Here is a 27,238-nt window from a genome sequence, read left to right on the forward strand (position 1 = left end):
TAGAAGTAAAGGTCAGCTTTTTATGTGGCATTCTTGGGTAGAAAATGTGTCGTGAACACTTGCCATAAGTGGTATACACAATCACTTCAACCGTCTTGTGTTGTCTTCTGATATAGCTTGGCCCTGCAGGCATTTTGGTTGTCTCTTACAATCATAAAAGGTTACACCATCGCTCTTCTTGGTTTTGTGCTTGGTCTAATGCGTAGCCTAATCAATCTCAAAATCATCGCCATGCCGTCAATATAGATAATCCTAGACAACTGGACAATACAAATAAAACCGCGTAGAGCAGCAAACGGCATACAGCAAATGGACAACCTTACTTCAGATGGGCTAGAATCGCCATCCTTCTCATCAACTGATGACTTGCCTACGAGTGGAACGACATCACTGAGCAGTTGTGAGAGAAGACGCAGCCTCCTTGAAGTGGTCTAGAGTAGCCTAATGGGCTGCTCCTAGTCTAACCACTATTCGGAGAAAACCACCCCCATATAAATCCAGATCGAGTGTTTAACTGTTACACACTCAAATCGGTGTGTGTTTTGTGTGACCCAAATACAGGGCACGCAGTTAACTGTGATGTGCAATGTTTGTGAAGAATGTGTGATTACGGTGGTAATATGGACACGCAAATTGCGTGTGTTTAATTGTTCGACTGCCCTGTATTGAGAAAGATCTTATGATCTCTGTAGAAACTCCAAGCTACAAACAGGAATATTAACAGAAGGTAAGGCTAAATGTAAAATGTTTTGTTGTTTGTGAATGACTTTTAAATAAAAGAAAAGATATTTGAATATTTTTGCTTTTTCTTGTTTTTTTAAAACAAGAATATGCAGCCTGAAGTTTAGCAATACAAGAAGTATTACTTTCATGTATTATTTTAAAGTTGTTTCAAAGCTTATTATTTCGACCTAACCACATTTGTCAGTAAATATTCTCTAAGTGATCAAATCATCAACCTATTTGAAAGAGTATAACTGCAATTTTATTAGGCAAAACATGTCGGGACGTTTTTGTGGTAAACAAATTGCTCATTAAGGTTAAATCTCACATTTCGTTGATTATTTATCCGTGTGAACTGTAGGTTATTTTAAGACTTTGAAACAAATCTCGATATAGGCTATCAATTTGTCAATGACGGGGATCCAGAAACGTAATGCTAATCAACCTCAAATAGACAACTGCCTAGCAAGCCTCATTCAGCGAGCTGCTGAAAGAGATGCTTGGTCACAGTGTTCATTGTAGCCTATGTGGAATACAATACAGCACGATTTTGAATATGCTTGTATTATTCGTATAGGCCTAGTCTAGTCTTTTAATGACTTTCCACCTGTTCGAAAAAGTGCGCACATAGGATTCACCAGTCTTTGAAGATACCAGAAGATGTCGCCAATTTACCATGCGCGACATCAATCAATGTTGTTTTTTACGTGCGGGTGCGTGGTGTTCAAAAATTACGTGCGCGCCCATGACGTTGAATTCTCCTCGGTCCGATAGAGGAAGAGAGATGGTATGAAAGTGCAGTTCGTGTGTAGCTGTCTGCCAGACTCTAAACTTCAGGCGTTAGTGACACATCTAATGCAGCATTTAATAGGTTTACACTTCGAATAAGTGTCATTATTGAATGGGCGGAAGTGTCTACAATTATAGTTTATGGAACTTGTTGCTGAAAGCTCAACTTTGTAACACAAGGCAACCTGCCCGGATCTGTAGGCTACAAAGTAGGCTAGACCTATGACAACTTGCGACCTATTGCTAGTTAGCCTGTTAGCGAACAATTAAAAATCAACCTTAAGATATTAAAGCAATTTTAAAAGTTTACAGTAGCGTTCTTTGGATACATTTTCCTCATTGAGGTAAGGAGAATGTCTTTTGAAAGTATTTGAAAAGTTCTCGCCAACTTATTTTCTGACTTATCTTTGTCTTTGTTAAGTTAACTTCCACTTTATAACGACTTTGCTGGAGTTGTTGGTAGTTCTTCTTAAGTTATACAAGATTATATTTTCCTATAATAAGTTTACTGTCACTATATCAGGTAACTAACGCCAACGTCAGAAACAGAGGCAAACTATCGCTGGTGATAACAGTGATACTTGTGTCAGTCATGTTTGTTGACAGAAGGAAGTTGAGAAAGGATAAATATTGGCACCCTAGGCAGATACTAAATATCCAGAGTCGGTTCTAACTTATGCGGTAACTTTCTGTATGTTCAGTCTACAAAGTTAAAAAATAACGTTTAATCTGTCCATTTATTCATGTTGGTTTGTTGACAAAATGATTCCTTGTTCCTTCATCCATGCGTTTCTCTTCTTGGACTTGAAACAGTCGACATGACTGCCTGAATTCGGCAGTAGTCAAACTTTCCTCTCGCCCACAGAAGATAGTGACATAGGAGCACCTCTGTGGTGGTTATCCAGCTCATGAGCTGAGGCTTTTGTGCAGTTCACTAGCGCTGCAATGAAAGGGAGGATAAACATTGAGAAGGTGTAATTATAGGTCATAAAGGACTGTCCCCAAGTAGAGATTTTGTGTGTAATTTTAACCATAGTGGCAGTAACCAAATGATATGCTGATAATGAAGAAGGAAGAGTGGTCTTATATTTTGTTGTTATTTTTTCACATCATCAGGCAATGCCTTCATACTCAGTCTGTCTAGTTTCAAAGCTGAACAACTGCAAAGTTGTACATACAAGTTACAGTATGCCAGTGCGCTAACCTTGATGGTTGGTGGGCTGGTTAGTATGTGGCGCTTCCCTGTTGCATGTGTTACTCTGAGGATATGACTGGCCATGACTCCCTCCCCATGACCAGTCAGTACTGCCCTCCTACTTCCTGCTTGCCTGCAGGGGCATGAAGGCCCCACAGCCCTGAGAGTTGAGTAGCCGACTCACTGCCCGCTGTCTTGCACAGCCCCGGCTATTGTTAGTCTGTCAGAGAGAGAGAGAGTACCGGTAGTGTCTGTGTGGTGGTGCATTGACAGTATGAGCCATGCAGGGTGGGATAGCGGGGGGAACCGAGGGGACAATACAGCATCAGTTTGGGAGAGGAGAGTGTGGGAGGCGGCCCTTTCCTTTTGTTGTGTTGGATGTTGCGCGGCCCGCTGTAACTGCTGACATAGAGCAATGTTTTGGGTCGAAAAGTCAGTGAATGAGAACACACACACACACTCACTCTCACTCTCACTCTCACCGCCAACACTAAGTGTTAAGATAGCTTTAGGCTTGATAGTTGGGTTGGGAGTCATATTGAGAACACACACACACACTCACTCTCACCGCCAACACTAAGTGGTAAGCTAGCTTTAGGCTTGGTAGTTGGGTTGGGACTCGATGTTGGCAAGAGAGAGGCTGACGCCCAACAAACAGTTTAAGTATTGTCACGTCAACGTCGGCCCAGTAAATCACTTTATTATTTTGTTTTTCTCTGCTGGATTAGATTACATCATTGGACTAATTAACACGTTTGGGACAGCAGGAGGGTGGAAGGGTCATGACCTCTTTATTACACATGTTGACACAGCCATCTGTTAGTACCTGAATAAGATAAGCTCTGTCCTCATAAATGGCATTTAATAAGGCTTAGCCAAAGCCACTGACGTTTCATGCATTGTCCCAAGAAGGACAGGAAGTGAAAAGATGTCGCCGCTTTCACGGGCCAATTGTCGTCAACGCCGCCCAGTAAATCACTTTATTATTTTGTTTTTCTCTGCTGGATTAGATTACATCATCTGACTAATTAACACGTTTGGGGACAGCAGGAGGGTGGAAGGGTCATGGCTTTACACATGAGTGGACACAGCCATCTGTTAGTACCTGAATACGATAAGCTCTGTCCTCATAAATGGCATTTAATAAGGCTTAGCCAAAGCCACTGACGTTTCATGCATTGTCCCAAGAAGGGACAGGGAAGTGAAAAAGATGTAGACGTTTCATGCATTGTCCTTAAGAGAGAAGTAGAACTGAGCTTCATGCATTGTCCCAAGAAGGACAGGAAGTGAAAAGATGTCGTCTGTCGTCGTTTTCTAGACTTTGTCTTGTTCTGAGAAAGGGAGAAAAGGGTTGTGTCTGTCCACCCCAGGGGCATGCTGGGTCACTTTCCTTGCAGCTGTTACACTTTCTTTCTGTCTTTCTTTCTCTCTTTCTTTCTTTCTGCCTCTCTCCCTCCCTCCCTCTCTTTCCTCTTGTCTGGTCACAGCCACAGGCCTAGCAGCTGTTACCACGGAGCCAGGTGAATCTGGCCCGGTCGCCATGACAGTGCCTCTCTAAGGATAATTGACTTTGTAAATCGTTACCTCAGTGAGCCATGAATAGAACACCGCGGGGAGCAAGTCCCATCATCAGATCACTAGCTTGTTATTTGACACCTGAATTAGCTAGCCGTTGTGTGTGTGTGTGTGTGTGTGTGTGTGTGTGTGTGTGTGTGTGTGTGTGTGTGTGTGTGTGTGTGTGTGTGTGTGTGTGTGTGTGTGCACATGAATGTGTATGCAAGTGCATGAATGAGTATATCCTATAACCATATCATGACACTATTCTTTGCTATTGTATTTTGACATGAACCCTGTGAACTCAATAGTTATTTTATAGTCCGTATATCCGTATTGCAATAATAGTTATAAATAAACTCATGTTGACATTTTAAACCTGCTTTACACACAGGTAGCCTATTTCACGGACATGTTATGAGTAAACATGGATGATGTCGCTCTTGTGAAAGATCGGTCATTTTGCTTTAAACAGGAAGTCTTCTACTTAACACTGTAAACAGACCACACACTGATCCTTCACTCCAGAATGATCAGCAGCTGGAACGGAATACTCTAGAAGTGTTAATGATAAACAAGGCTGATCTGTAGACCCATCTAGAAGGTGCCTTGATGTGTGTCTGCTAGAGCAGATGGTGCATGATCAGCTGTAGCAAATTTGGTCTCCTGTGTGCATCAGTGGCTGATTTTGGGAAAAAATATCTAATTGTGTTTTTGCAATTGTGATTTGATTTGCGACGTCATTTTTGAAAGTCAACCTTCAGTTCAATATACCAAATTTTGTTTAAGTTGGACCACTTCTGATTGGTGAGCATGCCTATGAGAAGCACAGCACTCCTGATTGGTGAGCTTCACTGTCTGTCACACAAGGACAATGACATGAATATAAAAAATCATAGCTGGGACAACACTCACCATTGGACAGAGTTGTGAGCTGCACAATTAATTGCAGCCTTTAGCTAATTGCATTAGTTCATAATGCAATTTCAATTAAACATGTCTTAATTGTGCTGCCCTGAACATTCTGTACAGGCTAGAAGAAGTAATGGCACACTGCCTGAACAGCGCACTCCACCCCTGCCTTCATATGTAAAGAGAAGGAGAGGAGGCATCCATAGCCTGCATGTAAACAGGCTTCCCCAGGGCTGGATGGAGCACCAAGACATGTAGGATAAATGGACTTATTTATCCCCACTGTTGACATCACTGCAGGGTGGTCCCTTCCCAACGCCCAGTGAACTGTGGATGTGTAAACAGTTGGCCTGGCCTGACGTTAGTGAAATGTCTGCCTCATCCGCTGCCTGTTCCAGCTGATGCAATGACAGTAATGGCTCCGGAGAGTGTTTAGTCTGAGGTCGGGCTGGCTGAGATGGAGCTGCTGCTGGAAGTGCTGAGTGGGACCCATTTAACCCCAGACTCTTTTCTGCCCCAGACTGATTTTACCCCAGAGTCGTTTTTACCCCAGACTCTTTTCTACCCCACACTGATTTTACCCCAGACTCTTTTCTGCCCCAGACTGATTTTACCCCAGAGTCGTTTTTACCCCAGACTGATTTTACCCCAGACTCTTTTCTGCCCCAGACTGATTTTACCCCAGAGTCGTTTTTACCCCAGACTGATTTTACCCCAGACTCTTTTCTGCCCCAGACTGATTTTACCCCAGAGTCGTTTTTACCCCAGACTGATTTTACCCCAGACTCTTTTCTGCCCCAGACTGATTTTACCCCAGAGTCGTTTTTACCCCAGACTCTTTTCTGCCCCAGACTGATTTTACCCCAGACTCTTTTCTGCCCCAGACTGATTTTACCCCAGAGTCGTTTTTACCCCAGACTCTTTTCTGCCCCAGACTGATTTTACCCCAGAGTCGTTTTTCTGTAAGTAAGTTCTGTTTAGCTAATTTGTCTGTTTGTAAGATGTGTGCAGTGGTCTGCGCTGGATATATGTAGGCTCTATGTTATGTTTTTTATTTTTTATTTTTTAGTGTGTGTCTGTGTGTGCTTGGATATATGTGTGTGAGTGAGTGAGTGATTGTGTGTGTGTGTGAGAGGGAGAGAGAGTGTGAGTGACTATGGGCCCTATCTTGCACCCTGGCGCATGGCGTAAAGCTCGCACCCTGGCGCATGGCGTAAAGCTCGCACCCTGGCGCATGGCGTAAAGCTCGCACCCTGGCATGGCCCTATTTTGCACCCTGGCGCATGGCGTAAAGCTCGCACCCTGGCGCATGGCGTAAAGCTCGCGACTTCGGCATGGCCCTATTTGCACCCTGGCGCATGGCGAAGCTCGCACTCCTGGCTGCGATGGCGTAAAGCTTCAACACCTTGGCGCTTTGGCGAAGCTCGCGACTCGGCGATGGCGAAAGCTCGCACTCTGGCGCATGGCGTAAAGCTCGCACCCTGGCATGGCCCTATTTTGCACCCTGGCATGGCCCTATTTTGCACCCTGGCGCATGGCGTAAAGCTCGCACCCTGGCGCATGGCGTAAAGCTCGCACCCTGGCGCGTAGGCGTGGCTTCGCACCCTGGCATGGCCCTATTTTGCACCCTGGCGCATGGCGTAAAGCTCGCACCCTGGCGTAAAGTGCGCTTCGCACCCTGGCATGGCCCTATTTTGCACCCTGGGCGCCAAGTAAAAGCTCGCCCCCTGGCGCGTAGTAAAACTTCGCACCCTGGCATGGCCCTATTTTGCACCCTGGCGCATGGCGAAGCTTCGCGCCCTGGCCATGCGTAAAGCTTCGCACCCTGGCGGCTTGGCGAAAGCTCGCACCCCTGTAAAGTCAAGCACCCTGGCTTTATGGCGAAGCGTTTTCCACCCTCGGGCAAAGTTTCTTTTCTTATTTTGCACGTCTATTTTTTAAACAATGCGCCCAGGGGTGTGGCAATTAACAACCTAGGAAGTGGCCTAGCACATTGTCTAAAAATCGCTATAGTACACTGGCTAAAATGCATTCCGCCACTGACCAAGAGAAACCTGGTCAGAAGTCTATGGTGAGTTGTTTAAATGTTATTTTAAGAGCACATTGTCATCAGTGGCAGGTGCACGCACCATCCTTCTATCATCCATGAGCGCGCACCAGCGCACGTCCATGCAAAACATTACAAATTACACGATTACAATGGGACATATAATTAGAATAAAGATATTACGAAATACATCTCACAAGTAGTTATTCAACATCATTTGCAAATTGGTAATGACGGTTAAAAGTGATTAGGGGAGAGGCGAGAGACACATATGGAGCACAGCTGAAGACGGACTGTCACAAGATATAAGCAACTCCTCTGCAGGATAAATGTTGTTTTATTCAGTCATTTGAACATTATTAGGGTAAGTGTTACTTTTTCCAGCCAATGTTTTAGATGGTAACCCATTGTCAGTCAATAGTGAAAGTAACTTACTGTGTACTGTCTTTGACTGACACCACAGTGAAGTTGCACTTTGCCAATGAGTTCAAATAATAGACGAATGCAAAATGCGTGAAGGCTATGCTATTTTCAAATGCCCCGCTGACTGTCAAAATACCGATGCATTCTTTGACGTCATGTTTCGTGCTGTGAAAGGGAATGACAGATTTCATTCTCATTGGTTTAAATGATGTTACGCCCCAAACACACCTATGACTGGTTAACAAAACCTAGGAACGCCTTGTTGCGCCATCCGCCCAACGTTTGATAACGAAAAAACACTCCCAATGTAGACTGGATATCCTACTAAATTTGAGTAAGCTTTTTACTAGTGACCATGCGCTTTAGACTGTCATAATAGGGCCCTGTGTGCATGCATGTGAGTGAGTGAATGCATGTGAGTGAGTGTACAGTATGTATGCATGTGAGTGAGTGAGTGTGTGCATGCATGTGAGTGCATGCATGTGTGAGTGTGTGCATGCATGTGTGTGTGAGTGTGTGTGAGTGTGAGTGAGTGTGTGTGTGTGTGTGTGTGTGTGTGTGTGTGTGTGTGTGTGTGTGTGTGTGCATGCATGTGTGTGTGTGTTGGTCAGAGACACCCTAGCAGGCGTGGTGCAGAGAGCGTCCCTCATGGCTCGGCCCGCCAGCGCTCTGAATTAATGATGGGAGGCCTAGTTGTGCATCCAGGAGACGGCTGGCTGGCCCCCTCTCCCTCCGTATCAGATTCACATCCTGAGCAGTCCTCCCCACCACATCCAACTCACCTGTCCTGTCTCGCTCTCCCCCCTCTCTCCCTCTCCTCTCTCTCTCTCTCTCTCTCTCTCCCCCCCCTCTCTCACCCCCCTCTCTCTCTCTCTCTCTCTCTCTCTCTCTCTCTCTCTCTTACTCACCTGCTGTCTGTCATGTTTGTATGTTTGCATACTCTGTATCTGTACAACACTTCTGTCTATCTCTTTTTCTTTCACTTTTTTTCCCCTTTTCTATCTCTTGCTCACTCACTTTCTGCCCTCTGTCAGATACCTGCACACTCTCCCTCTCTCTCTCTCTCTCTCTCTCTCTCTCCCTCCCTCTCTCTCTCTCTCCTCTCCTCTTGGCATGAGGTACTCAGGGGAGGCTCTTCCTGTCTCGGTGTTCACATCCTCTTTGTTTTTGTTTTTATTTGTCTTTACTGTCAGTTTCACTGTGTGTCTCACTGTCATCCGCAATCCTCTAGAATAATCTCCTTCTCTTCTTCTTCCTCATCCCATCTCTCCTTCTCTCTTCCTCCTCTCCTCCTCCCCGTCCCATCTCTCTCCTCTCCACCTCTCCTCCTTCCCCATCCTATCTCTCTCCTCCTCTCTCTCTCTCTCACGATGGACTTAGTTTGCCAACGGTACTAAATTCATGAAACGATTTTTACTACACTGATGTGAAAGTGTCAGCTTCAGTTTTAATAACGGAGATCTCTCCCCCCTCCCTCTCTTGTTCCTTCCCTCCATCTCTTCTCTCTGTTCTGTCTCTTCTCTCTCTTTCCCCTTCCCTCTCTCCCCCCTCCCTCTCTTGTTACTTCCCTCCATCTCTTCTATCTCTTCTCTCTCTTCTATCTCTCTCCCCCCTTCCCTCTCTTCTCTGTCCATCTCTTGTTCCCTCCCTCCATCTCTTTCTCTCTCCTGTCTCTTCTCTCTCTTCTATCCCCCCCTCCCTTGTTCCTTCCCTCCATCCTTTCTCTCTCTTCTACCTCCCCCATCCCTCTCTTCTTCCCTTCCTCCATCTTCTCTCTCTCTGTCCCAGGTGAGTAGCATGTGGGCCTCGTGCTGTAACTGGCTCTGTCTGGACTCGGCCCCGGGGGAGGAGAGTGGTGGCAGCACGCGGCACCAGGCCTACACCAACTCCGGCTACAGCAGCTACCCCTCACCTACCGCCGTGGAGCACACCTGCAAGGCCTGCGGCGGCCGCTTTGACACGCTGGCCAGGAAGGTGAGCCCACACACACTCTCTCTCACACACACACACACGCACACTCTCACAGACACACACTCTCACAGACACGCACTCTCTCACAGACACACACACTCTCTCACAGACACGCACACAGGGATAACCACTCGGTGAGTTGCACAGTTTTGAAAACGAACGTTAAGGGTTGTTTTAGGACATTTTTGAGTAGCCTACAGTATGCCTGTTGGCAGCCACCCTGAGCAGTCAAAGGCGATTCAAAACGCAGTCAGAAAAAGTCGAGACAGGACCAATCGTCAAAATTTCAGTGTCCACCACTCTAGTTCATCCAAAACAAACCAGAAAAGGGCCTTAAAGTGCTAAAAAACGGAATTTTCCTTTAAGTGTAAAGGCATGGACCAAACCTTATTCTCTTTGCTGGGCAAATGTTCATATTTCATAATGAAAGTATGGAGGATATCGTGGCCACTTCCGCTTTGGGACGACTCTGTGAAAACAGACGAATGGACAACTGATGTGAATTAAAAAAATGACACCAATCAATCAGCCATTTGCTCAGGTAATTTTTCCATGAGCCAGCTGGTAGTTTGTAGGGGCTGAGGAATTCACTGTCACTCAATCGAGCTGTCACCAACTTCAGACTGTACTGTGATTTCCCAACTATTAGCCACGGCTTATACATTGATTTTGCAAAATTTCTTCAGCAATGACGTTAATACCCCGGGGCAGTTGATATGGTATTAATATGGTTTTGTTTCTTTTAACTTGCATAAAACCCTGTCCTGCTGCTTACACACAATGCGGCTAATACAGGAAACACAGGAAATGACTGCAACACTTTTGCCAGTTTATCTAGCTCATCAGAATAGTTATATGACATCTTCAATGAACAAATACAATTATGTGGTTTTGTCTTCTCCATAGACTGTGTTTTATGTCTAGAGGAGAAGATGAAACACTTTTATCAAGAATAAAGAATATATATAAACGTATAATAAGTCAGCTATTAGAATGACGTTTGATCCATGCGTTTGACACTTAAGACATTAGACATTAGATTTTATTTGAAGGCAGCATAAACTGTTCATATGTACTGCTTCAAAATTCAGCCTTACAACTGTATCATAAAAGGCAGAATGATAGTCAGGATTCTGACATGCCTCAATGCTTGCTGCCTCTGAATCTTAGAAGGCAGGATTTGATTTTTGTTTCCATTAGGCCCACTGTCTCTGTCTTTATTGTAGAGAAGCGTTCTGGAAAGACACTAAAGTTGGCAAGAGCTGTGTGAGATCATTTCCTGGAAAGTGGAGTCCCCATTCTACAGAAATTCGAACTGGTTCAGTCTGGTTTGTGGAGATAAAATCGGCACGGTTTTGCTAATTCGATATTTAATTTGTAGCTGATGGTTTCACTTGTATGTACTGCCAGCAAGCTCCTTCAATGTGGCGTTAAGAGGACAGGAGCCTTGTCAGCACAACGCAGTGCATGCAGGTGCAGGCAGGGGCCAACCCATACAGGCTGTGTTGAGGGACGCCTGGAGCCTGATGCTAATCTCCAAGCCAGTGTCCAGGGCTAGCAAGCTCATGCTCTACTCCTGTGCCCTATGCAGGAGGATTTCCGCTAAAGAGCAACGTAGCCCTGTGGCTGTTAGGAGCGGTCCCCCCCTCCCCTTGCACCATCTCGGCGTCAACATTGTTAGCCCTTTATGTTAGGTGTGTGAGAAACTCACTCACACTCTCTTTTTCTTGCTATCTTTCTCACACACACACACACACACACTATATATAGACTGCACACACACTTACACATACACTCTCTCAATCTCTCTCTCTCTCTCACACACACCCACACCCACACTATATAGACTGCACACACACACACATACACTCTCTCAATCCCTCTCTCTCTCTCTCTCTCTCACTCACACACACACACATACACACACACTATATAGACTGCACACACACTTACCGGTATACATACGCTCTCTCAATCTCTCTCACACACACACACACACACACACACACACACACACAGCTGGCTACAGACCCTGTTGCGACAGCTAGTGCCCCCGTAGAAAGCACTCTGTACACACACGGCGTCACCTGCGCCCCAAAGTGTGTGTGGCGTCAGGCCTGTCCTGTCACATTGCTCCACATGCCCCGTGCGTAACTCCCAGCACACAATGGCATGGCCTCAGGCCCATTTAGATACTCCACTCCCCTTTCTGGTAACCGGAGCTAAGTCTGTGTGCACTTGTGCTGGTGCGTGTGTGTGTGTGTGTGCTTACATGGGACAGTACCTCAGCAGTGTGTCCTTTCATATAATGGACATACGTGTGTGTGCGTGTGTGCAACATGTGTTTATGCTGTATTATTTACATGTGTGTGCACATCTGTGTGTGTGTGTAGGGGAGGGCCAGGCACTTGTTGTAGTGTGCAGTTCACATCTCCTGCATCCCTGTGGGGATTCACTGCCTCACACACGGCAAATGTTGGGAAACAGGTTTTCCCCACTCAGGCTGCCCATGGAGGCCTGTTCTAAACACACACCTGTTGCTGTTCCGAACACACGCCTGTTGCTGTTCCGAACACACGCCTGTTGCTGTTCCGAACACATGCCTGTTTTCACACGAGTATGAGTCAAACTCAAACAATACACCCACCTACAGTATGGAATGCTGGCAACACCACGGCAACACCACGGCAACACCACACATAGAGGCTCACAGGCAGAACAATGAAGTCACAGTGTCACGCTTGGCCCATAGCATGGGGAATTCCTCAGACCTTCTGGGCATGCATGTGAGGCACTGACAGTCAGGTGTGTGTGTGTGTGTGTGTTACAGCTGTCAGAAGTGTGTATGTTACAGCAGTCAGTGTGTTTGCAGTCCTGTGCAGCTTGCCCCTGAGTCACTTTACCTAATCATGTAAACCAGGAAAGATAAGTGTGTTTGTGTGTGTGTGTGCGCGCCCCTGAGTCACTTTACCTAATCATGTAAACCAGGAAGGAGAACTCAACTCAACTGCACTTCATTGGCTCTGTACCTGTGCTCTGCTAAATGACAATTCTGAAGTTGATTCTAATCTAATCTAATGAAGTCCAGGGGTTTTCTTCAGATGCTGTACCAGCAGCTCTGTGTTGGCTGCCTGTCTGTTGCATATTAGACCTCTGAGACATGTGTCAACCTGCCCCTCTTTCTCTCTCAGTTGCACTGTTCTCCTCTGAGGTGTTTGTGATTGGGATCCCTTTATTGCACCTGAGGTGTTTGTGATTGGATGACCTGTGTCTGACGACTGTCGGATTGCGAGGGCTGGACAGGCAGTTTGTTCAAATGTCATGTTCTCACCCCATTTTGCATTCACTTTCCTGGTCACCCGGGCAGGGGCTTCAATGGCTGTTCTCCTTATCACAGTCGGCCCAGGCGTGATAATGGCGTGTGTCTTGTGGCGATGTGTGTGTGTGTGCGTCCTTTTACCTAGTCATATTGTAAAGCTGTGACCGGCTTGTCCGATAATAATCAAAGCGTTAGTAAGCCGCCCTGCCCAGCCGGTAAGCTCAACACAATGATTTGCATCATCATGGTTTGTTATTGTTTTGTGTCCGTGGGATTTAGTTTGGCGGCGTTTTAGTTTCCGTTGTTCACAGCGTCCGCCGTGATTGGTGGCGGAGGTTGGACAGTCCCTGGCCTGGTTAACGCCAGACCTCATCTCAGTGGACAGTCCCTTGCCTGGTTAACGCCAGACCTCATCTCATTGAGATGGGGGTCTGGGAACTACACAATAATTTTCTTTTGTTTTGTAGTTCCCTGAACACCCAGAGCCCGTTTGTTAGGCCACAAATGTCTATCAAACGCGTCACAATGCGTAGCTCATAACCGCCGGTGTGTGCGTCATCGCCTTGCTGCCCCCCCTCCGTTCTGTGATTGGTTCCTTCGTTGAGGTGAAAACGAAGTCCATGGAATCCAGGCTGCCTAGCAGCGTGAATAAAATCGCGCACGTAAGGCAGCAAGGTGAAACCCAGGATAGTCAGTCCCTTGCCTCCCCTTCTCAGTTCTTTTTTTAAAGTATATTTTTTGGGCTTTTTTTATGCCCTTATTGCGGATAGGACCGTGGAGACTGACAGGAAGTGAGTGGGAGAGAGAGTCGGGGTGGGATCCGGAAAGGACCACAGTGCGGGAATCGAACCCTGGTCGCCCGCGTACGGTGCAGGTGCCCCAGCCAGTTGCGCCACGGCCGGGGCCAACCCCTCCCCACTCCTGCTGGACACTCACGTGTGAACTACTCTGCCATGGGAAGGGCTATGACTGAAAGCTTGCAGACTTAAATAAAAAACTGAGTGTGCAGAGTTTCCATTTTTACTGTTTTCATTGTTTTTGTCTCTTGTTGGTCACCACTTTTCAGTTACTGTTGGACGTTCCCGATCACAGAAACCAGTTCCTCAGCGTCCACTAGCCCAGTAAATATGCTCCAGCGATCTCAAAGAGAACTTTATGTAAAAAAAAATCCCAACGTGAAACGAGTTCTTCCATGTATAAATTAACAATTCAAAGTAACAATAGTTTGGCTAATAACAGTTGGCTGAAACTGGTATGTTGAATAAAGTAGATGCAGTATGCCTCCATGGTATGTGAATGGCTGGAAGTAACATTGACTTCACTTGCAGATTGAGTAGCAGGTACAATGTTTGACACCATCTATCTATGCGTTTCCATATCTAAAGTTTGAATAGAGTTGTGTTTGTGGCTCTAGCTGATTGGATCTCTGTCCCCTCAGCTCCTCCTAGCAACAGCAACATTTGCATTTACAAAAAACAGTCAATTATTGTGTGTGTGTGTGTGTGTGTGTGTGTGCACGCATGCCACCTGTACTGACTGTGCGTCGCTCTTTGGCGATGCCGTCGATCGTGTGTGTGTGTGTGCACGTCACCTGTACTGACTGTGTGTCCTCTACCCCTCCAGCACGTGTGTGTGTATGTGTGTATGTGTGTATGTATGTATGTGTGTGTGTGTGTGTGTGTGTGCGTGTGTGTGCGTGCACACGTCACCTGTACTGACTGTGTGCCCTCCCTCCAGCACGTGTGTGTGTGTGTGTGTGTGTGTGTGTGTGTGTGCACGTCACCTGTACTGACTGTGCCCCCTCCCTCCAGCACGTGTGTGTGTGTGTGTGTGTGTGTGTGTGTGTGCACGTCACCTGTACTGACTGTGCCCCCTCCCTCCAGCACGTGTGTGTGTGTGCACGTCACCTGTACTGACTGTGCCCCCTCCCTCCAGCACGCGTGAGTGTGTGTGTGTGTGTGTGTGTGCGCACACGTCACCTGTACTGACTGTGCCCCCTCCCTCCAGCACGTGTGTGTGTGTGTGTGTGTCGTCACCTGTACTGACTGTGCCCCCTCCCTCCAGCACGTGTGTGTGTGTGTGTGTGTGTGTGTGTGCACGTCACCTGTACTGACTGTGCGCCCTCCCTCCAGCACCGCGTGTGTGTGTGTGTGCACGTCACCTGTACTGACTGTGCCCCCTCCCTCCAGCACGTGTGTGTGTGTGTGTGTGTGTGTGTGTACGTCACCTGTACTGACTGTGCCCCCTCCCTCCAGCACGTGTGTGTGGACTGCAAGAAGAACTTCTGCGGTCGCTGCTCTGCCCAGCTGGCGCCGCGTCCGCGTCTGTGCCACACGTGCCAGCGGCTGTGCGCCACCCTCTTCCAGCGGCCCGAGCTCATGAAGCTGAAGGTGAAGGACCTGCGCGACTACCTGCACCTGCACGAGGTGCCCACGCAGACGTGCCGCGAGAAGGAGGAGCTGGTGGACCTGGTGCTCGGCCAACAGCAGCCCACGCCCCCAGGCGGCATCGCCAACGGCAACAACACGCGGGCGATGCCGCTGCCCACTCAGCAGCCTCCGCTGCCCACTCAGCCGCCGATGCCACACACACACGCCCGCGCGCCGAGCGCCACTCACACACACCACCACCACCACCACCAGCACCACCACCACCACCAGGGGCCTCAGCAGAACGGACAGTCGGCACCGTCAGCGGAACCGGTTCCCGCGGGCGCAACGGTGACCCAGCCACAGATGGAACCCCTTAGGCCTCCGACGCCGCTCCAGGACGACTCACAGGTGAGGCCGCCCCGCTGAGCTCACCTGAGCACGAGCTGAGCTGCTCCACAGTTCACACCCCACCCTGACACACACAAACACCGTCCCCAAACTCCCAGACTGTAGACAAGTGGCTGTAATCGCCCTCAGATTGCTTGCATAAGTGGTTTAAGGGCGTAAATAGGAAACTGTAAGCAGCTGTTGAGTTTGACACCTTTCCTTTCCGTTAGCGTTTCTTTCTTTCTTAGTTTCCTGCAGTGTACTTGTGAGCTTTGAGTTCCCATTCAGCCATTCTGTTCTTTTAACCACAGAGCCAGGCACCCACCCCCTCTGTTCCATACATCTCTTGTGTGTGTGTGTGAGAGTGTGAGAACACACCCTCTGTTCCATACATCTGTAGAGGTGCTTCAACAATTTATCTTCTCACGACATGCGGCCATTTCACTCTATGCTTTCGGCACACACATTGCTTTCAGTACTTGTGTGTGTGTGTGTGTGTGTGAGAGAGAGAGGGGGGGGGAGAAAATATCATGGCGGAATGCCTTTGGAATGTAATGCTCAACCCACCACACGCCCTCTCTTTAAGGTTTTTGAGTTGGGTATCTGTGTTTCATCTGCTATTTTTCCCCCTTTTTCTGAGTGTGTTGACCTTTGACCCCCAGAGCCCGTCTGTGCCAGTGTCCTCTAGGAGGACCGGCCCGTCTGTGCCAGTATCCTCTAGGCCGGAGGATGCGGCAGACGCGGAGCTGCAGGGAGAGCAGGAGTCGCAGGTACCGAGTCGCCACGGCAACTCTCCTGCCTCCCCCTCACGCTCTCTCCTCTCTCCTCTCCTCTCCCCCTCACTCTCTCCTCTCTCCTCTCCCCCTCACACTCTCCTCTCCTCTCCCCCTCACGCTCTCCTGCCTCCCCCTCACGCTCTCCTCTCTCCCCCTCACGCTCTCTCCTCTCTCCTCTCCTCTCTCCCCCTCACGCTCTCCTCTCTCCTCCTCTCTCCTCTCTCCTCTCCTCTCTCCCCCTCATGCTCTCCTCTCCTCTCTCCTCTCTCTCCCCCTCACACTCCTCTCTCTCCTGCCTCTCCCTCTCTCTCCTCTTCCTCCTCTCTTTGCTCTCTGTCTCTTTCATCCTTCTCCTCTCTTTGTGCTCTGTTTTGTCTCTTTGAGTTTGTGAGATATTCCACCACAACGTATGGGTGTGGAGATGTATGTCCGTCTGCATCATAGGTCTAAACAGCAGCGTGTCATAGTTTTCCATGAAGGTGTCGCGGGCCGGATTAAAATAGCTATACGGGCCACTTCAAAAGAGAATTATTCGCCTGAGTAAATTAGCCTGTGAAGATACAACGCAGATCCACAGATCTCGCCAGATTTATGTTTATGCAGTGATCCTGAAATAAGATAGCAGTGGCACATGAAAGCATAGCAACAGTTTCTGAATGGTAGTGGCAGAAAGTGAAGGGGTGCACCAGTACCTATAGGCTATGCTAGTTGTACTGTAGATAACTTCAAATCAGCGCCATGTACCCTTATAGGCAATTTCTTTTTTTTAACAGTCAATCAGACCAGATCTGACTATTTGTGGTATGCTCTATTTATTTACCTGCCACAGTGGCTGGTACGTGAACCAAATTCGGTGGTGAGTGCTAATTTCCATCCCTGATCGGCTCATATCTCTCTCTCTCTCTCTCTCTCCTCTCTCTCTCTCTATTGGCCCATCTCTCTCTCTCTCTCTCTCTCTCTCTTTTCTCTATTGGCCCATCTGTTTAAAATAAACAATATAAATAAAAATAACTGAAACTTATAATGATATTAAATTAATTATAATTATAACTTATAATGATAGTGTTACTATATATAGTAGACAGTATAGTTATCAATGTGCTATAATGGGTAGTGATTAATGATAGAAAGTAAAGTATGTTACAATGTGAGTCACTCACTTCCCCAATTTATGACATGTTAACAGGTACTGTGCAGCTAGTTTAACACAACTTGTGTGCCTCCCCAGCTTTCTATTTGTATCGCAAAGTAAATCCACCGAGTTGGAAAGTGTAAATTACCCAGCTTTCTTGCGGCATTTTGGGCAGGCACGTCCACTTTACCTCGGAGTACTTGAGAGTACCCCGAGGTGGATGTACGACCTTACAACAAACATGGCTGCGCCCATAGTTGAGATGAGATGACATGTATTTTTTTTGCATATGTACTGTGTTGGTCATGTTAATGTTGATGTAATGCTCTTACACACTAGATTACATTGCTGCTTCAATCCGGTCACCAATTCATGCATTGCACGGTTTTGCTGTGCCTGCAATACAATGTAACAATTTGTTTTCCAGCCGTTTTAGCTAGAGGGCTACATGTAGCACAAAACAATAACAATGACTAGCCTCCTGCTAATGCCCCGTATTGGCTCGAGAAACGCGTTCCTATAGCCACTCATTCCTACATGTTGTACGAGTGGGTGTACGATGATTTACAAGACAAATAAAAAGCAGCATAAGTATGGGAGCCTGTCTTCATTTTTCAAATTGAGGTCGAATTTGGCTGAATTGATGGAAAAGTTGTTTGGAAAAAATGTTTGGAAACATTTTAATTTGTTGGATGGTTTTGTTTAGCCTATATTCATAGTGCTCATAGCTCTCCGCACCCACCCCCCCTACCCCCTACTGGTCCACCTCTACCCCTCCCCCTCTCTCTCTCTCCCGGTACTTTTTGCTCTCTTGTCTTTTTCACTACCTCAGCCTGTACTGGAGGTACTAAAGCCTCCAGTACAGGCTACTCTTTTATTATCTCTCCATGTCTCTCTCATGCGCGCGCACACACACACACACACACACACACACACACACACACACACACACCTTTCCGCTCTCTTCCTCAATGGACAGAGACCATCTCTATTACCTAACCCAGAGCCTGTCACTGTTGACTAACTGCCAGTTATAAAGCCATTTCCCACCGAGCTGAATAACAGTTAATGAAGGCTCTAATAATGAAGGCTCTAATAATGCAGGCTGCTGTTGCGTTTATTGCAGGGCTATCAGGGTGTGATAAGACAGTGTGCCTCCGTCACCGACCCTGCACGGTGTTTGGTTAATGCGGTTGAATCCGCAGATACAGTTCATCCGGTTGTCATGCTTTATAAAAGTCCGCTGACTGCCTGGTTATTAAAATGGAGTATGGTAAATAAGATTCAAATCTAAACTGTTTACACAAACCATGTGGGTTTCCATGGTTACAGATTTATAGAGAAGAGCCTTTTTTTTACTTGTAGTTGATGATGTTCTAATGCTTTGTTGCTTATGTAGAGGCCAGTGTTTTGGGGAGTTTGTGTGTGTGTGTGTGTGTGTGTGTGTGTGTGTGTGTGTCCGTCCAATGTTAGTGCACAGAAAGAGTCCTGAGTCCAGAGAGAGTCCAGAGCCAGGGCAGATTTGGTGTGAAGCAGACACTGACGACACCCCAAACACAGAGAGACAAAACAAAGATTTTGAGACCGCAGTTACACAATTTCTAGAGATTTGTGTATTAACACACGACTCAGAATGGAACTTAAAGCATGAGATGATGAGCACAAGAAGTGTCATGCTTGTCTACCAATGGGCACAAAAAAACTTACACAGCAGTTAGTGTTAGTGTCATGATGACAATGTCAACACTTGTTTTTGTAATATCTGCTGAGAGACATTTTACATATTGTTACTTCCTTTTTCCAAATAAGGAATATTGCATAGATATTGCATATTATTGGGAAATGCTTTGCATAAGCGTATGTTGCATTACTGAACTGTTCAGTAGCCAGCTGGATCCATTCAAAAAAGTAAATACAAAGTTTAGTTTGTGAACACAAACTATCGAATGACATCCAGCACAGATGCACCTCTCCAAGCACAACACTAGCCTAACTGCACCTCTCCGGCACAGTGCTGGCGCTTAGCCCTCCACTGCACCTTTCAAGCGCTGGGGCGCAGCCTTTAACTGCACCTCTCCAAGCACAAACGCTACCCTAACTGCACCTCTCCAAGCACAAACGCTAGCCTAACTGCACCTCTCCAAGCACAAGCTCTAGCGCTAGCCTAACTGCACCTCTCCAAGCACAAACGCTAGCCTAACTACACAAACGCTACCCTAACTGCACCTCTCCAAGCACAAACGCAAGCCTAACCAACCTCTCTCAAGCACAAGCCAGCCCTAACTGCACCTCTCAAGCACAGTTGGCGGCTAATACAACTGCAAAATCTCCAAGCACAAACGCTAGCCTGACTACACAAACGCTACCCTAACTGCACCTCTCCAAGCACAAACGCTAGCCTAACTGCACCTCTCCAAGCACAAGCGCTAGCCTAACTGCACCTCTCCAAGCACAAGCGCTAGCCTAACTGCCCCTCTCCAAGCTGGCTAACCTCACTTGCCCCTCTCCAAACTGGCAGCTTTAGCCTAACTGCCCCTCTCCATAACAACGCTTAGCGCTTAGCCTAACTGCCCTCTCCAAGCAACGCCAGCCTAACTGCCCTCTCCATCCAAGCCAACGCTAGCCTAACTGCCCCTCTCCATCAAGCACAACGCTAGCCTAACTGCCCCTCTCCATCCAAGCACAACGCTAGCCTAACTGCCCCTCTCCATCAAGCACAACGCTAGCCTAACTGCCCCTCTCCAAGCACAAACGCTAGCGCTAGCCTAACTGCACCTATGCTCCAAACACAACGCTAGCCTAACTGCCCCTCTCCAAACTGCTTGGCCCTAACTGCCCTCTCAAGCTCCAGTAACAAGTGTTGCAGGAGCGTGTTGCTAAGGGATGCAGTCTGGCCACTTCACAATTGATATTGGGAAACGGATATTAATCTGGTCAACTTGCTCATCAGTGAGTAATTTGCCATGAACTTGAAATCAGAACGCTAGGAGCCAATCAGTTGATGTGATTGCCTTCAACATTGCACATGTTCCATCACCGTGTCAACAGAATTGCTGGCCCCTCTTCTTGCACATTCTGATGCTCCTCACAGAGTGTGTGTTCGTGTGTGCGTGTGTGTGTGTGTGCGTGTGTGAGTGATTGCTTCCCTTGCGTCTCTTACAATGGCTGTCAGCAGTGTGTGTGCAGTGGTGTGTGTTTGTCGTCTGTGGTGATTGCCGTGGATGGCCATGCCTATGGAGCTCTAGGGTCATTATGAGAGGGGTTTAATGTGCTAGTGAAGGCCGTGTCACGGATGGCTTCCATTGTAAAGTTACTCCTTCGCTGACGGACACCTTTGGATCGCCCAGCGCTGCTGACCCTGGTGCATTATTCAGGTGATGGAATGTGTGTGAGTGCATGTGCGCGCACACACACACATGCACATGCACAAACACACACACACACAAACAAGTATCATGCACAAGTCACACACACATACAGCATACACACACTCATCTCTCTAACACAAGTTTGTCTCACACACACCCACACACACACACACACACACACACACACACACACACACACACACACACATTAATCATGCACTTATCTTTGCGGCTGTGTAGCGATAGGTATCACTTCATGTCTGTCATATGAACTTGTCGGGTTAACCTCTGTGGAGAGCTGTGTCGCAAAGTAACATTTTGCAGAAACATGTGGTTCCTAAGTCATGCACGTTTCTGTTGTGCAAGCTTGTGACAGTACTGCCGTATGACAGGAGGGTTGTGGTTTGACCCTGCGGGCTGAGGCAGGATGTATCCTGTTCACTGTTGAGTGGCTTCAAAGCAGCAGAAGTTCCCCAAATGTAGCTGTGAGGGAGGAGAAGGTAGAGAGGAGGCCATTCAGCTGTTGCCCAGTGCCCAGCACTGCGGCTCAGAATATCTGCTTGGGCAGTGGTCACTCCTCCCACGTTTTTTTTCATCCCCTACTCCACACCTTCACCCCTCTCTCTCACACACTCCCACTCTCTCTCCCTCTCACACACTCATTCTTTCTCTCTCATACTCACTCTCACTCTCTCTCACACACACACTCACTTTTACCCCACTCTCATTCTTTCTCTCTCTCTCTCTCACACTCATTCTTTCTCACACACACTCTCTCCATCTCTCTCTCCCTCTCTCTCTCTCTCTCTCTCTCTCTCTCACACTCATTCTTTCTCACACACACTCTCTCCATCTCTCTCTCTCTCTCTCTCTCTCTCTCTCTCTCTCTCTCTCTCACACACACACTCTCACTCTCTCTCTCCCTCTCTCTATCACACACACTCACTTTTACCCCACTCTCATTCTTTCTCTCTCTCTCTCTCACACTCATTCTTTCTCACACACACTCTCTCCATCTCTCTCTCTCTCTCTCTCTCTCTCTCTCTCTCTCTCACACACACACACACTCTCACTCTCTCTCTCCCTCTCTCTATCACACACACTCACTTTTACCCCACTCACTCTTTCTCTCTCTCACACACTTTTTCATTCTTTCTCACACACACTCTCTCTCATTCTAGGACTGCACGATTTAGGGAAAATATCCAATTGCGATTTTTCTGACATCTATTGCGATTTGCGATAGGATTTTTCAATGTCAATAAATTGATTCAGTTCAATATTCCAAATTCTCTTTGATTTGTGCCACCCCTGATTGGCGAGCAGGCCTGGTGCACAAGAAGCACAGCACCCCCAATTGACTATGAAGCTCCTGTGCCCCTCACACGCTCACCAATCAGACGTGGCACATCCTCGCCACAAGGAGGATGGAATGAATATTGATAGTCAGAAATGTGACAGAATTAACTGCATGATTATTTGTAGCTTTTGCGATTAGGTAATTGCATTGGTTCATATTGCAACTGCAATTGCGATAATTGTGCAACCCTATTCCACACACTCTCACTCTCCCTCACTCCTCTCACACATTCTCACTCTCTCTCACGCACTCTTACTCTCTCTGTCTCTCTCTCACTCACACACTCTCACTCTCTCTCTCACACACTCTCTCTCTCTCTCTCACTCTCGCTCACTCTCTCTGGTGTATTATTTAACTGTTTGAACCTGTGTATACACCCATACATATAAACACACACACACACACACAGTCTATTTCTGTTTTGCATGTTCAGTAAGCTACTAGAGATTACAAAAATGTGATTTTGTGAGCAGTGCAAGGTGGTCAAGTTGAAATAACTAAACTAACCAGGCCCATCTCTTCTCTCTCCCCCCCTCTCTCTCTCTCTCTCTCTCTCTCTCTCTCTCTCTCTCTCTCTTTCATCCTCCTTTTCTCTCTCTCTCTTTCATTCTCTCTCCTTTTCTCTCTCTCTCCCATCCTCTCTCTCTCTCTCTCTCTCTCTCTCTCTCATTTCTCTCTCCTTTTCTCTCTCTCTCTCTCTCTTTCATTCCTCTCCTTTTCTCTCTCTCTCCCATCCTCTCTCCTCTCTCTCTCTCTCTCTCTCTCTCTCTCTCTCTCTCTCTCTCTTTCATTCTCTCTTCTTTTCCCTCTCTCTCTTCTTCCCCTTGCTCTGTATCTTTCTCTCCCTTTTCCCTTTTTCTCTCCCTCTCTTTCTCTCTTTTTGTTCTTTCTCTCTCCCTCGTTCTCTCTCCTTCCTCCCTCTTCCTCTCCCCTCTGCCGTGTCCCCAGTCGTCTGACACAGAGGAGGTGCTGGTCCCTGGGCGCCGGGCGTCCCTGTCGGACCTGTCGTCGGTGGAGGACATCGACGCCCTGAGCGTCCGGCAGCTGAAGGAGATTCTGGCCAGGAACTTTGTGGACTACAAGGGCTGCTGCGAGAAGTGGGAGCTGATGGAACGGGTCACCCGCCTCTACCACGACCAAAAGGATCTCCAGAACCTGGGTATGGTCTCACACACACACACACTGGTACACAAACACGACGATAAATCAAGCAGACAGAATTGTTTGGTGGTAATGGAACTTGCAGAGAGCTGCCCCTCTAAGATTCCCTCACACTCCTGTCACATTAGCCTGGACAATCCAGACCCTGGTAATCTAGAAAGATTAAGGGTCTGGCCACGAACAATGTAATGGCCCAACTCGAGGGGCGGCACCAAGCATGCATTTGAAAATCTCACTGCATGCAATTGGATAACACTAGACCCATGTTTACTCTGAATGATTCCGAACTTCGACGCAGTTGGAAGTAACGTGCATCATTGCTCATTGCCATTCCATTCCATTGTGCACAATTCCATTGTGCTCTCGCGAGAACTCTGGATTTCCAGGGTCACATAGGAATTTATCAAATCTTCAGCTACGCAGTCAGCATAGCTCGGCTCCACTCCATATTCCAAACCAGTTTAATCCAGTGTTTGACACTAGTGGCAAAAGAGTGCATCTAGCCTTGTACGTGATGGCCTGTATTGGGCAAACAAGGCTGATGCTGCCTGCCTAGAGGTAATTGTTACAAATATGCCAAGTCCACCCCGACAAAATATGAAAACTGCCAAGACAAACCAAAACAAACAAAAGGGTTACAAAGCTAGCTCACTTACCTGCTACGTTGTCTAGGGATTCTAAAGTAACTACCTGCTAACTAGGACCTGGATTGTAATGTTAAACTTGCCCTGCAGTGTATGTGTAAACGTGAGGTTGAAACCTAGGTCAGTGTGGATGAACTGTGGGTGCGACTAATGAGAAGGCCAGGGCGTCAAGAACTTACCATCCAATCCTACTCCCGACGGGATAACCCAATCCTTACTCCAAATAACCCAATCCCTACTCCCAGCGAGTGGCCAGCCCAAGCTCCAGCGAGTGGCCAGCCCAAGCTCCAGCGAGTGGCCAGCCCAAGCTCCAGCGAGTGGCCAGCCCAAGCTCCAGGTCCTTCAAGTTAAAGTTTGTCTTACGACGACGGTAGTCCACCAAAGGAGAATGTCCAAAAGAAAAATCCTAAAAGGTCTGAGAGGTCATGGGCAAGCTGCGTTGCAGACACAGAAAACTCACATCATGGGAAATGCGCTCCTCCTTAATCAGTCACTTGTTTCCCATTTTCAAACCTTGGTGCGTCAACGCCCACTAATCAGCTGACGCTTCCACAGCCTTCTCATATCAGTGTGTAGTTTCCCTGACTGTCCACTACATAACAGTAGTGCTGATTGTACCCCTCCCTGGTAACCCGTGGCCCTTTTCCACTATGGGGTAAAACCCCGGTGTCTGGGGTAAAGCCTCGGACTTTTTATATTTCCATGATTGAGGCCAGACCGGGGCCGCGACCCAAACGGCCACAGGTGGCCCTGGAGTAGGACAGGGCCGAATCGGGACAGAACTAAGCCTGGAGTAGGACAGGGCCAAATCGGGGCAGAACCAAGCCTGGAGTAGGACAGGGCCGAATCGGGGCAGAACCAAGCCTGGAGTAGGACAGGGCCGAATCGGGGCAGAACCAAGCTTTAGGAACGGAATACGACGCAACAATAAAACCGGAGAAATAGCATTTGTTTTGGGTTGCCTAGCAACATAAGTGACTGCCTATTTTTGTGAAGAAAAAAACAATCTACATCTATATATATATAAAAACTTTGCAAAATAATTAAGGATAGAGGTTCTTACAGTGTTATGACTTGTTTAAATGTCCTTGTAATTAATTGGACGTATGCCCGCGGTGTCGTTGCTAAGCACTGTTTAGAAGTTTCTAGCATTGTTACAGTAGCTAATGTCCCCGATGTCACAGCTCCTTATGGAAACACAACACCCAGGCCACGCACCGGTGTGTAAGACCGGGGAAAAGCATTCGGCCAGCACCGGTGTGTAAGACCGGGGAGAAGCCTTGGGCCAGCCCCGGTGTTTAAGACCGGGAGAAAAGCCTTGTAGACGGTCGGCCAGCCCCGGCCCGTAATGGAAAAGAGCCACAGGTGTACGTTGAGAACAGGGGCTGTTGATCAGCCACAGGTGTACGTTGAGAACAGGGGCTGTTGATCAGAAACAACCTCTACAGCCCAGAGACCTCACAGCATTGACTTGAAGCAGACAGAAGACCAATGTTTAGAGTTTTGTCATATTTGCCCATTACAGACATAAAATCATCTAAGATCAAAACACAAGTCCCACAGCATACAGAGAACCACACACTTACACACACACACAAACGTACTACATGCAAGTCTCTTGTACAAAAAATAGACATAGTTGGGTTATTCATAAAATGTAGTCTTATATTCACTGATATATATCTGTCTTTTTTTCAGTTTCAAATACCTCTGACGGTACAGGTGTGTATGCCTTTTGTCCTCGGTTATTTTCACTAGAAGTACTGTATGCTGTTCTGAACTCATGCTCACATCTTTAGTATTTTAAATAGCTAACATTCTCACATCTTTAGTATTTTAAATAGCGAACATGCTCACATCTTTAGTATTTTAAATAGCGAACATGCTCACATCTGTAGTATTTGAAACAATTGAATGTTGTGGTGGTAATACAGAATGTTTTGTACAGTAGCTTATCAGTACCCATGGAAGACTGTCCACTGAAAGAGCATGCCTTGTTTGTTTGTTCAGATGTGACGTCGGGCCCGGTCATCGAGGAGAACCTGTGCAAGATCTGCATGGACTCGCCCATAGACTGCGTGCTGCTGGAGTGCGGCCACATGGTCACCTGCACCAAGTGTGGCAAGCGCATGAGCGAGTGTCCAATCTGCAGACAGTACGTGGTCCGCGCTGTCCACGTTTTCAGGTCCTGAAGCCCACATTCCTCACACACACACACACACACACACACACAGCCCTGTGTGCCTTATTTTTTACACATACACACATGTGCTCTCATGCAAATGCACACAAACTCATCCAAACACCCATAAACTGAATGCTGACCTTTGGTGCGGTCCAGATTTCTTTACCCCCGGCGATGGAACAAGGTGGTCCCCCCCCCCTCTTCTGCTAATGTCTATTAAAAGAGATTGTTTGCACTTCATGCAGACAGCCTGCTCTGTTCAGGAACTAGATAATGACACTTTTATTACTGGACTTTGGGGCCATCAAAGCCATGAATGATTCTAAAGGTGCTGTGGCTGCTCAGCGCTGGGATGACCGACTTCAGCTGAATGCCGCCAGAGCATGGATGGGTCAGATGCATTCAACCCCACACCCCTACCCCCCCCTCACAGTGACAGAGTGCCTGGGGACTCAACCAGGAAGAGGAAGTGTGTCTGCGTGAGTTACGCAGGCAGGGGGAACGGGGAGGGGGAGGGGCTCCGGTGCGGACTCCAAGTGGGAACATGGCCGGCTCACTTGTTTCTAGAACAATGCAGAGCAACAGCTGACCTGTACCTGCAGCTCCCGCTCACAGCGATCACGTGGACGGTCGTCAAGAATGACTGGAATGACCATTTGTGCCTGGTGTGTGTGTTGTTTGTCTGTTGTGCCTGGTGTGTGTGTTGTTTGTCTGTTGTGCCTGGTGTGTGTGTTGTTTGTCTGTTGTGCCTGGTGTGTGTGTTGTTTGTCTGTTTGTTTTGTATGTCTGTTTGTTTTGTATGTATGTATGGGGTGAGCAAAACAGTTGCCAGCCTCTCTCTCTCTCTCTCTCTCTCTCTCTCTCTCTCTCTCTCTCTCTCTCTCTCTGCTTAACCTAACCTCTCCTCTCCCTGTTTTGCT

General features: G+C 47.4%; 1 protein-coding gene across 6 annotated transcripts; it reads left to right on the plus strand.

Annotated features, from left to right (window-relative positions):
- Positions 1-1,497: 1,497 nt before the first annotated feature.
- rffl (ring finger and FYVE-like domain containing E3 ubiquitin protein ligase) lies at positions 1,498-27,051 on the plus strand. 6 transcript variants are annotated; one of them, XM_048264618.1, is made up of 8 exons: positions 1,498-1,856; positions 5,294-6,135; positions 9,432-9,617; positions 15,189-15,713; positions 16,355-16,462; positions 23,277-23,487; positions 25,832-25,855; positions 26,144-27,051. In XM_048264618.1, the coding sequence occupies exons 3-8, from the start codon at positions 9,441-9,443 to the stop codon at positions 26,323-26,325; spliced, it is 1,227 nt and encodes a 408-aa protein (XP_048120575.1). In that variant the 5' UTR covers positions 1,498-1,856; positions 5,294-6,135; positions 9,432-9,440; the 3' UTR covers positions 26,326-27,051. The 6 variants fall into 6 exon arrangements, with proteins under 6 accessions (XP_048120575.1, XP_048120573.1, XP_048120572.1 ...); XM_048264616.1 differs by lacking the exon at positions 5,294-6,135 and adding an exon at positions 9,024-9,033; XM_048264615.1 differs by lacking the exon at positions 5,294-6,135.
- The last annotated feature ends 187 nt before the right edge of the window (positions 27,052-27,238 follow it).

This window comes from Alosa alosa, chromosome 15 (genome assembly GCF_017589495.1).
Source record: "Alosa alosa isolate M-15738 ecotype Scorff River chromosome 15, AALO_Geno_1.1, whole genome shotgun sequence".
In the NCBI taxonomy this organism is placed as follows: domain Eukaryota; kingdom Metazoa; phylum Chordata; class Actinopteri; order Clupeiformes; family Clupeidae; genus Alosa; species Alosa alosa.